At 43.6% G+C, this 12,151-nt stretch overlaps 1 protein-coding gene across 1 annotated transcript in view; it reads left to right on the top strand.

The window, feature by feature from the left end:
* clstn3 (calsyntenin 3) overlaps positions 1 to 12,151 on the top strand; it is a gene marked incomplete at its 5' end in the record, with an annotated part of 39,843 nt that overhangs the window by 9,685 nt on the left and 18,007 nt on the right. Inside the window, 6 exons of the mRNA XM_080427673.1 lie at positions 1,011 to 1,196; positions 2,239 to 2,526; positions 3,579 to 3,691; positions 5,683 to 5,842; positions 10,435 to 10,494; positions 10,837 to 10,985. Of these exons, the coding sequence (XP_080283799.1) occupies positions 1,011 to 1,196; positions 2,239 to 2,526; positions 3,579 to 3,691; positions 5,683 to 5,842; positions 10,435 to 10,494; positions 10,837 to 10,985 (956 nt within the window). The remainder of the gene's footprint in view (positions 1 to 1,010; positions 1,197 to 2,238; positions 2,527 to 3,578; positions 3,692 to 5,682; positions 5,843 to 10,434; positions 10,495 to 10,836; positions 10,986 to 12,151) is intronic.

Below are 12,151 nucleotides of genomic sequence, written 5' to 3'. Positions count from 1 at the left end.
CACGCCCCATTTTGTGCCCATATATGGAGCTGACTGATTTGTTTGCGCCGACTGATGCCATGACGACGCTAGACAACACACTCCATATTTGGGCATAGCTGCATTGTGAACTCCTTATATGGTATTGGCTGAGTCATGGTGACATAAGTGGGACGTCAGAGGTCCGCCCGCCGGCCCGCTCACTGGCCAGCCAGTCCTCCCTTAAGCCAATTTTAATATTAGGATGTTCAAAATGTTAAGAGTTTCGTACGTTTTCAGAAATGTTCAGAACAGTTAAAAAATAGCCAATCTACAAGCTCACAATGTGTTGCATCACGCTATTTCTAATGTTTTCGATATAATCCTTAAGTGGTTAAAAGCTCCCAAGTTGAAGTGGACATGAGAAGCTGTAGAGATGGGACATAGAGATAGATGTACTGTATGTGGGATGAGGATCAGAGGCCCACTTGTATCTCTGGTAATGGAATCAAATGATCCTATCTTGTCGTTTTTCATTGGACATTTTTGGCTGGGCTAACTGGCTCCTCTATCCACGGGTGAATACTCCCACATGCGTGATTCAGCTGTGTGTATGTACAGTATATCAATAGCTGGCCTGTTGAGATGAGAAGGTTGCTATGGAAAAACTGACGATGCACGAGACAGGAGTGAACAATTTACTGGAATGGTCCTCCTTTACTCACACCAGGGCTGTGTGTGCTGTAGTGCATGTTGCAGCATGAAGATTTATTGTTGTTAATGCGTGTTTATGTTGTATACAGGTATGAACACTTGCAGCCATGGTTGATAAGGGAATCTTCTTGGTTGGTGAACCTGGCATGCATAATTTTGACCCTGCGTGTGTGTGTGTGTGTGTGTGTGTGTGTGTGTGTGTGTGTGTGTGTGTGTGTGTGTGTGTGTGTGTGTGTGTGTGTGTGTGTGTGTGTGTGTGTGTGTGTGTGTGTGTGTGCGTGCGTGCGTGCGTGCGCGCGCGTGCGTGTGTGTGTGTGTGCATTTGTGCATGCTTTCAGGATGGACCAAGCGTGTGGAGTACACTCCAGGGTCAGGCAGCATCCCTCTGTTCCCCACCCTGCATTTGGAGACGTGTGAGGAGACTGTATGGAACATCCAGGCCACCGTAGACCTCCAGACAGGTCATATTGGGAAGGGCTGTGATAGAGACAGCTACTCAGACAGATCTGTGCGCCGTTTGTGCGGTGAGTTCTGCTTTATAACTGACACATAAGACTGACCCATACACACAGTAGAATCTGAGATGGTCTAATCTTTACACTGCCCTCCAGAACCGGAAGCCTCGCATGCAGCACGTACAATGAAAAGTATGGACATTTATTTAACCTTCTTACACTGTATTCTTTTAAAGGCACGGTTGCTATCTTTTTTCTTTATTGACATGTATGGTTGGCATGTTGAGCAGGAAACAACACAAGGGAGACATAGGAGAAGCATTATTTGATCCTAGGCCAGGAAGTGGCGTGCGTTGCTTCAGAGACAGGGGTCTTGAAAGAGCATACCGGTGGTGTGGCATGTTTAGCCCACTGACTGCTGGTGACAGTATGCTTACTAATGACTGCTGATCATCTCCCAAAGCATACCGTGTTTTTTTTATATATCTACAAGGAAGCCAGTGGACTCCATTCATTTCAGTAGGATGTGAAAATCAACGTATTAACCTTTTAAAGGCATATGACAAGTCTGGAAGAAAATAGACCCTGGAGAAAAGATTGTTTTATGAATGACATTCAAACTGACATATCAGCCAGAGAAACAGAGAATTTTAAAGAGGGTTTATCATCTGAAAGTTTGAATTGAAATAATTAAATTTGATAATTATTCCAAAACAGTGGTATGTTTGGAAAATGGTCAGTAATATCAGGTACACTGTGAGGTGTAGTCAGTGGGCTAAACATGCCAGACCACCAGTATGGTCCTTTAAACCTACATCCATAGCCTATGTACTGTATAACAGTGGTTCTTAAAGTGGGGTCCAGGGGGTCCCCAGCTAAATCATTGATAGTTTTAGAACCAAATGGACCCTTACAGATCTGTAACTGTGAGAGTATAACCATTTCTACACTCTCAGAGTTATGGGGGTCCGTGGCCTAATGCATACCAAACTGGGGGTCCTTGAAATTAAAATGTTTGAGAACCACTGCTGTATACCCGCAGAGGGACATAAAACGTTGTACTCACGTTATCAGTATATTCACATCCTTCTTCCATTGTTCACATCGCCAGGCGCTGTAAGGGGCGAGGTGGACCTGCTCCCGCCCCCTTCCCCGGCGGCCAATTGGACTTCAGCTCTGCCTACTCTCCCTTCCTCTGATTCGTCCCTGGTGTTCTCCTTTAACGGCTCCACCAACGTTGCGGTGGTACCCGACTCAGTGGTGTCTGCCGTGTCGGGAGACCACTTCACCCTGCAGCTGTGGCTGCGAAGGGGCGGGGCCAACATCCAGCCGTCGACCAGTCAGACGAGAGCAAACCGCAAAGAGGAGGAGACCATCATCTGCAGCACCGTCAAGAATGGTCAGTCACACCTGTCAATCATGGATGTTCTGACCCAATTTACCTCTAATTACAGTTGACATGGTTTTAATAGATTCCATGATGACATACTGTGTTTATCTGGAATTTGAACATCACATTTTTAACAAAGTCTCACTGTTTAAATTGACATTGACATTGCCATAAAATAAATAGATAGATAGATACATTCATTTCATAGACCAAAACCTCACATATTGAGAAAATCTCAAGAGCATTTCCAACTGTGCCGAGAATATGATGTGGCTTTTTAGTAAGGGAGTACAAATATTGTTCTTTGTCATTCAGACACCTCACATATAAACCCTGCTTCACAGGAGAATGCTGAAGGTGACTAGAAAGAATCTAACAGAATGGCTGAGAATTAAAAAAATCCACATGGGGAAAGTGGTTAAATTACTCTGTCGCTCAACAACGACCACCAAGGTGCCCTTGCATGAGGCAATTTAACCCCCATCTACTCTATTAGACCTGCTTATTGGCATACAGGGAATACTGTGGTTGCACGCGGCAGCTCCTCCACCTGAATGTGCGTAACTGGATAGATGTATCGCAGGAAAATAGTGCTTGACTGTATTTCCATGGATAAACAAGGGCAGTTGCCTCCAAAAGATGCAATGTAAATACATAAATAAATCAGTGTGAAACGAGTGTTAGAGATCAGAGCGATTGGATTCTATACAAGGGATCGATACAGAGAGTACGTACCTCATAGAAGGTATGAAATAAGGAAAAATAAAATCTTAATGTAATGCAATAAAAAAAACTATCTTTTTAGTTTTATACTCGTAACTATTCCTATTAACCACATGAACCCTAGCATCCCTATTCTGGGGTGAACAATAGCAGACCTAAAAGCTCACCACGTGTCGCAATACTTAGTGTACGCAGGGGGAAAATGAAGGGTCCTACCCAGTATAGACCCTGGGGGGGCTATGGTCAGCTATAGGGTTTAAGTAATAACCCCTGACTACAACCATAAACTGCAACATTGACTGGGTTCTATTTTCCCCTGCTCTCTCTCTGATCCTCAGATGACTCCATCTCCCACTATTCCCTGTCCGTCCATGGCTGTCGTCTCTCTCTCTTCTATTGGCCTGACGTCTCCGCCGCGCGGCCCGTCAAGTTCCTGTGGAAACTGGAGCAGGTACTGTGGGAGAAGGCGTCAGCAGCCAGCAACTCATGTTTTTTTCTTAAGTAAAAGTATCATATCATCATATCACATCCAAAGTACACATACCAAAGTAAAAGTTTTTCAATCTTTTTCAAATATATCCGATCTACAAGCTCACAACACGTCACATTGCGACACTTTGTGAGCTTGTAGATCGCATTTTTTTTTAACATCTGAAGTATAAAATAGGGCTTATTGTAAGTGGTTAAAGTATGTTTTGTAATAATAATCTAAATCTGCAAAGTAACCATATAGTAACTATAATTAACTGAACTGAAGCTGTCAAACTATTGTAGTGGAGTACAAAGTACAATATTTGCCTCTGAGATGTGGTGGAGTAAAAGTATAAAGTCCTTGAGTACACGTATTTAGTTACTTCCCACCACTGCTGGCTGGGATGTGCTGATCAGCGTGTTGACTCACTGTGAATAGGGCCGATGCTGAGGGAATGTGATAAGTGCACTTTAATGGTGATTTATGCGTTGGCTTATATGATTAAGGAACTGCGTGAAATGCTTCCCAGCTGAGTGCTTGCCATTTGGAACGTGAGCAAAGCTGGAATGTAGGTGGGCAGGAGGGATCGGGAATGATGGAAATGTGTATGTGTGTATGGAGGGGAGGAATGATTTATGTGTATGTGTGTGTGTGTGTGTGTGTGTGTGTGTGTGTGTGTGTGTGTGTGTGTGTGTGTGTGTGTGTGTGTGTGTGTGTGTGTGTGTGTGTGTGTGTGTGTGAGAGAGAGAGTGAGAGTGAGAGAGTGTGAGTGAGAGATAGACATTTAGATCCATTAGGGAACCGTGTATGTTTGTATACATGCACTTGTTTGTGTGTGAGTATGTGTGTATGTGTGTGCGTGCATATACTTGTGTGTCCAGATGCATGGGCATGCACATGCACAGACGTCTGTGTGTGTGTGTGTGTGTGTGTGTGTGTGTGTGTGTGTGTGTGTGTGCGTGTGCGTGCGTGCGTGCGTGTGTGTGTGTGGTGTGTGTGTGTGTGTGTGTGTGTGTGTGTGTGTGTGTGTGTGTGTGTGTGTGTGTGTGTGTGTGCGTGCGTGCGTGCGTGTGTGTGTGTGTGTGTGTGTGTGTGTGAGTGTGAGTGTGCGTGTGCGTGTGCGTGTATGTGTGTGTGTGTGTGTGTGTGTGTGTCTACATGTTTTGACGCTGCTCCCAGACAGATTGAACTTGGCTGGATTAAGTGAAGGCCAAGCTGATAGAGAGATTTGTCAAATCCCATTCTGTCTGAACCCACTATCTGTGTTCCCTGCAGTCTAGCCGGTCCCTCAGACCTCAATATCAACTTGGTCTGCAGTCCCTCTGTCTTTCTGTCGTCTAAATCACTGGTCTGTTTTCCCCTCTGCATTACCAATTAGAAGAAAGAAAGAGAGAGACACAAGAAAACAGACGTTTCAATCGAACTTTCAAATGTTGATACCTTGACAACACAGGGCAATACCTACAGGATGCATCCATACCATAATTAGAAGGTTTAGTGAAAAAGTTTACAAATAAGCTTAAAATGATGATTTTGATGATGATGAAGTTTACATGAGTACATATTTATTTGGTTATCATTACAGTTGGCATAGCAGCTAATAATTGGCCGTCCACCCCAAGCACTAAGACTATATATTGTTTTATAAAATCACTGTAAATCAAGTGGATGGCAGAGTCCACACTACAACTATAAAGATAGTGGAGAATGATATAGTTATAGCTTTAATTGGTGCTTGGTGTGGACGGCCCTTAAGGCACAGCTCCCTGTACTTTATGGAAATTAGCCATCAACATTTTAAAGAGTCTCTAAGATATGGTCTAAGACAATTGGATTGCTTTGTTGATATTTTAATTAATCGTTATAGGGGTAACGCATTTTTTCTAACAGAGAACAATAACCCAATTGTTAACTAAAAGCCTGGATGTTTATACACTGATCTAACATCATCAGTGTGTTATCTCCAACAGGTGTGTGACAGCGAGTGGCACCACCTCTCCCTCAGTGTCCAGTTCCCCTCGGTGACCCTGTATGTGGATGGCGTGACCTTTGACCCTGCCCTCATCCATGACAACGGCGCCATCCCCAACCCGGCGCCCCGACAGAGGATGGTCATCGGGGCGTGTTGGGGTAAGGAGTTATGTCTGAACACAAGTCCTTGATTGGTTTTGTATTGCTTCACTGTTCATTCTTTTAGTTCTTTATCTGAAAAGAGGAAAAATGTATTCCATATGCAGTAGGGCATTAACCAAAAAGTCGACACCCACCGGCAGAAGTTGACAAGTTGTGTTTTTATTAAGGGGCCAAGGCCGTAGGGCCTTTGGACCCTCATTGCATCGCTACCTTTTTTTCTTCCGCAAACATTTTGCAGTTCTGGCTTAACTTCTGCTTTTTACGAAACTCGGCAATATGGTAGAGGGCTATGCCAAACGGCTAAGACTCAAAACTCACAACTATTGGCCAAAGGATGGCGCTATAGCAATCAATCAACTTTGAACAGGTATAACTCATGCTCTGTTTGACATACAGCCATGAAACTATCTCCTCCTGGGATTTTTGAGCAATGTAAACAAAAACTTCTACACACAGACTTTGGACCTATGCCGACAAAAAATCGGGAGTGGATTTTTTTAAAGTGAAAAAAATAAGCTTTTATGAGCCAATGAATATTGCAGTATGAAAATTCTTCTTCTTTCCCTAACAAATAAATGCAGACTCATAATTGTATGAAACTTTGCAGTATGGTAGAGGGTCATTCCATATATCACTGGAACCAATCTTACTCCAATTGGCCAAAGGAGGGCGCTATAGCAATCGTTTGAAAATGCAAACTTTAAACAGGCATAAGTCATGCCTCGTTTGGCCGACAGCCATGAAACTTGCTTACACATGTGCCATGACTCATGAGGAACACATCTGTCTCTTTGATCAGTAAGCTCCGCCCTTAGATTTTCCGCCATTATGAGCAGTTTGAAAAACACTTAAACCCAAGATTTTTGCGCAATTTGCATGAAACGTTCTACACACACTCTATGGACCATTATCTGAAATCCCAGTTGAAGAGAAGTTTGTACGTAAAAAAATTAAGCCTTCATGAGCCAAATAATATTGTAAAGGGCATGGCTTCATTAAAAAAGAAGAAAAATCATCTGTGTGGGCTCCTTTCTCACTGATCTTTTTCTATGGATCAATAGCTCAGTCAGTAAAGTGAGTGCATCTGAGTCAGAAGGCCCCCGATTTGAGCCTTACTTTATGCAGGCTTCATTTAAATTGCATTGCACAAAACATGAGCCTGTTAATTAATGCATGTGCAATTTTTAAAGATAACATGAAATGCTTTTTTGAGAGTAGTTATTTTCAATGTATGACATATTTCCTTGTGAAAATAGCCAACACGTTGTGAGCTTGTAGATTGTCTAATTTGACTAGTTTTAAAATGCCTTTATTGGTAAATGGTTTGTGAACCACTGATCTAGAGTAGTTAGTGAAACAGGGTCTGGTTCATAACGGAAGGAAAGACTTTATACATATCAACAGACACTAATTGGGTGGGTACCACAGCTCTAGCTCAATGGGAAGAGAGTCAGCCTATGAGTCCAAAGGTTACTGGTTCAAGTCCTGTCCCTGACAATGTGTTGAGGTGCTCATGATTTGGCATTCTTAGGTTAAGACATAGTTTTGCTTGAGTTTAGGGTCAGGCATAGTTTTACCAGAGGTTAGGGTTAAGGTTAAGGTTAGGTTTAGGCGTTGTTTTACTGAGGTTAGGGTTAGTTTGAGGGTGGGTGGAGGTGGGTGAGTGGGGGCTTGCTCAAACTCTCACTCTGGACAAAGTGGCTTTGAAGGGAATGAAGGTTTCTAGGACAGCAGCTTCATACAAGATGGTCCATGGTGTGGGTGGAGGTGGGTGAGATGGGTGGAGGTGGGTGAGGGTGAGTGGAGGTGTGTGAGGGGGGGGCTTGTTCAAAGTCTCACACTGGACAAAGTGGCTTCGAAGGTAATGAAAGTTTCTAGGACAGAGGCCTCATACAAGATGGTCCATGGTGGAGGTGGGTGGGGGTGGGTGGAGATGGGTGGAGGTGGGTGAAGCACATTGTCACCTTTTTCACCCCGGGGCTGTTTGCATGCCATGTCATCTGAGAGCAGGGGGGCTGACCTTTACTTTTTCGATACGATGTGCGGAAAAAGGCAAGAATCATGCATAGTGGCCAATTTTCGCCGGTGTCGTCACCTGCCGGCACCCGACGCTGACGACCCCATCTTGGAGCTATAAAGCGGAGGAAAATTGGGCAGTAAATGTACGACAGAGGACCAGTGGAGTGTTGAGCTTACATAGTCAAACACTTGATCAGAACCAACTCAGCGCAATCAGCTCGCAGGTGTCATCACATCAAGTCGATTGAAAATTTAAAGTGTAACGTAACTCCCCTCAATGACGCGCTCTAGGCAGCGGCGCTGGCCGAGGTGCTGAACTCTGCCGTCACTACGCTGGCTGGCCCTGTGGAGACACTCACCTGATCGGTGGTAATGAGGCGAGACTCCACAATGTGTACAGAATGCTAACTATAGTATTGGTTATTCACCAAGGACGGCAGTGATTACATTTTTTTCCAACTAACAGTGTTACGCTCATTTTATTATTCTATGTGACCATCGGCAGTTCTCATATTGGATTTAAAACATGAATTAGTTATACAAGAGCTTCATTCTAATGTGGGAGCCGATGCACGCAGCAATGCCTTTGATGTAGCCTGGTTCCAGACGAATCTGCCTTATCTGCCTTATAATAAGACGAATCACCTTATTTGGAGCAATGACGTACAATGCAGGAGACTCATTTTCAGTTTCTCACAACAAAGATGGACGCCGCCATAGCATCGGTAGTAAACGCGTTAGAAAATATTTATTTTCTAAAAGACGAACAAACAATTGCCCTTAAAGCTTTTGTTGGAAAGAAAGATGTGTTAAGAATAGTTTCATCTGGTTACCAGACTAAATACGAGTGGAGCTAGCCTTCTTTTTTTGTTTACTATTTCAGCACCGGCGCTTGTGTGTGACGTAGCAGGAAGGACTGCTCTGATTGGTTTTAGGTCTAACCAATAGAGTCCGTTTGGATCTTTTTGTAACCTCTCCTTCTATCGTTGATAGGGACCAGACTAATATCCATGCAGTGTGTCGTGTGATATTGTCTGGCCACGCGAGGCTACCTTTGATGGGCTGAGGAGGTGCACTCATTGGCTGCTGTGACAGCTGAACTGCACTCTGTCAAAAGCCGCAAACTTTATTCGGTTGGATTCATCATCCAACATGTATCATCTAAAATGTTGCTGGCCGCCATGGAATATATTAAACATATGTCAATGTGATAATAACATCATGAAACGACTTGTCGACTCAACTTTGACTTTATTGACAGACAAATTGACTTGCAAAAATCAGAAGTGGTTAATGCCCTCATATGGAGTGATTTTTATGATTGAAGTTTTGGCCAAGAGGCCTTCTTCAAAATCAAGAAAATGTGTTGATTTTGAAGAAATGTTGATCATTAAAATCACTGCATATGGAGCCAGAGTGTGCAACACTTTTTTCCCTTTTAAGTTTTATTCCCAGTGATCAGTACCTCACCACAAGGTTTCTTGTGTTTTATTTTTTATATCACTATAACAAATTGGTCATTTGTTTCTCATATCTTGTGGTGTTTTCACAGTGCTATCACTTATAATTTTGCCTTTTCATTATGCAGATAAATTGAACTAAGCCTCATTATTCTCCAAGACTCAGTTTCTCATCAAATGGCATTTCTTTCCATGCCAACTGAGTGACAAGAATATGCACAAAATTTAAAGTAAACACAGGGCGAAGCGTGAAAATAAATTCTATAAATGTGGCAGGCAGCAGTTGCGCCCAATTTGCATCCCATGTCGCATTCCACAGTCATCGGAATGTCATCTGAAATCACTCATCCAATGTGACGAAGCAAAGATGGCAATCTAGCGTTCCAGCATCACCACCGGTGGCAAGCTCATCAGACATTTCACTGCTATCACTGACTCACTTCCTCATTTCTCTCAATTATATTTTGGTCAGGGCGGGGTGTGTGTGTGTGTGGTGGGTTGGGTGTGGGGGGTGGTGTTAGATGCAGCGTGTCTTGGAGCAGGCTAATAATATCACGGACTTATCAATTATTCATGGTGGCAGAACAACGACAGGGCCAGACGGTTGCCAGTTTTACCAGTGCTAATCGTTAAAATGAAACCTTCTGCCTGCCAATTAACTGTGAAGAAACATATTCAGTCATACACACTCTCAACTGTGGCTGTGGGCACACCACTGCCTGTGTGTGTGTGTGTGTGTGTGTGTGTGTGTGTGTGTGTGTGTGTGTGTGTGTGTGTGTGTGTGTGTGTGTGTGTGTGTGTGTGTGTGTGTGTGTGTGTGTGTGTGTGTGTGTGTGTGTGTGTGTGTGTGTGTGTGTGTGTGGGTGTGTGTGCAGCTCCAGCTGCTGCAAGCTAATGAGGAGTTGCTGTACCTTTGAATATCATTATTCTCTCGTTTGCTCCGCGCCACTATTCTCACTGTCAGCCAACCAGCCAACAAGTCTCCAACTTCGGACGTCTTCATGTGCACGTCTTTGTTTCACCCACACAAACCTTTTTTAAGCCTTGCTTGTCGCGCTCTTGGCTCTCTCAGCTTCCCTCCTCACCCATCCGTTTACTTTTCCCCCACAGAGCCCGAGGAGAAGCTGAAGGAGATTACAAACAACACCATCCCAGAGGGTAAAGACTCAGGTGACTTCATTTATTTTCCGCAATTTGTTGTGTGAGTGTGTACTTGAGTTCGAATGAGTAATGTATCGAGTGTGTGTGTGTGCGTGCGTGCGTGCGTCGAATGAGTAATGTATCGAGTGTGTGTGTGTGCGTGCGTGCGTGCGTGCGTGTGTTTATGCGTGCGCGCGATGCGCGTGCGTGCGCCCAAAATAGGGATGCCACGTTGACAGTGTTTAAGTCTGTCTGTGGATGTTCTAAATATTAAACCAATGAAAAGTATTGACAATAGCTTGTGACTAAATAATAAATTGACTGTTTGTTTGTGTGTGTGTGTGTGTTTGTATGTTCACCATGGGTCCTCAGGGAGGTACGTTGGTGGTTACCGTGGCCTGTTGTCTGGGGTGACGGTGCGGCCAGGTAGCGTGGAGCCACACAGCGTAGTGGAGTGTCTTTACGCCTGCAGGGAGGGGCTCGACTTTGGGGACCTTGAGACGCTGGGCTCTGGCATGAAGGTAACAACACAAACACAGAATGTATACGTTTGCATTTCTACACAGCCTTTAACCCATTAAAGGGATATTTCACCCCAAAAAAATACTTTCTTTCTATCGATTATTCACCCCATGGAGACTTGAATTCATGGAAAGTTTTTTGTTTTTGTTGCATTATTAAACTGCCAAGAGTATTTTCATAAAGTACTCCCCCAGTGCCAGCACTTTGCGTTTTTTTTAATTTTTTAATTTTGTAATTTTTCATTCAAATAAATTATCTGATTGGGTTTTTAAACCCATATTACAGTTCTACCAGTAGAGAGCAACAAATCGACACATTGATGACCTCCCAAACAGGCTCACGTCATATCCGGTCATAACCGGATGTTGACATTTTCGACAATCGTTGATCGGGCTAAATTACGATGTGATACACGACTACGATGACTGATCGTCACCCAGACCAAAGAGAGTAGACGTGGACCTCTCCGTTCGTTTTTTATACCGTGTGAAAAACCGTGACTTTCCCTATTCTGGCCGAAAATGACCGCGGGAAAAAAATGAGAACCGGAAACGGAATCATGAAACCGGAACCCAATGAGTCTGAAGGAGTCAGGAAGCGAAAGTGATCATGAAAAATAAACAGAATAGCGCGACTACAGTCAAAAGTAAAAACTCGGGATTTCTCGTGCTGGCAGGGAGGGTACTCGGGAAAAACTCGGGATATCTCGGGGCGTGGCACTGAGAGAGTTAAGCCAATAATTTGATGACAGACACAGACACAAAGGAGACTCTTTGTGTGTCCTATCGGAACCGATGCCGGTCATCAAATTATTGGCTTAGTAATGCGACAAAAAATATCCATGAATTCAAGTCTCCATGGGGTGACTAATCGATAGAAAAAAAGTAATTTTGGGGGTGAACTATCCCTTTAAGACCTGAGGCCAAATCAAAAAATATCTTCTAAATCCTGAAACATTTATGTTGCTATATGCACATAAGTGCTCAAACTTTTTCATGTCAAGGATCCCCAAAATTATATGTATTTGGTCATGGACCCCCATCTCAAAATATTTTGAGTTAGCACATTGTGTGCCATAGGTTTATTAAAATAGGGTACGTTCAGTGCCGGCATATCTTCCATCCACTTACGTTGATATGTTTCGTGCTGTAGAAGCCCCGACGCG

The sequence above is a fragment of the Gymnoscopelus braueri genome (genome assembly GCF_963280865.1).
Source record: "Gymnoscopelus braueri genome assembly, chromosome: 4".
Taxonomy (NCBI): Eukaryota; Metazoa; Chordata; class Actinopteri; order Myctophiformes; family Myctophidae; genus Gymnoscopelus; species Gymnoscopelus braueri.
Note: the sequence above shows the minus strand (reverse complement) of the source record. Positions and strands in the feature narration are given on the sequence as shown.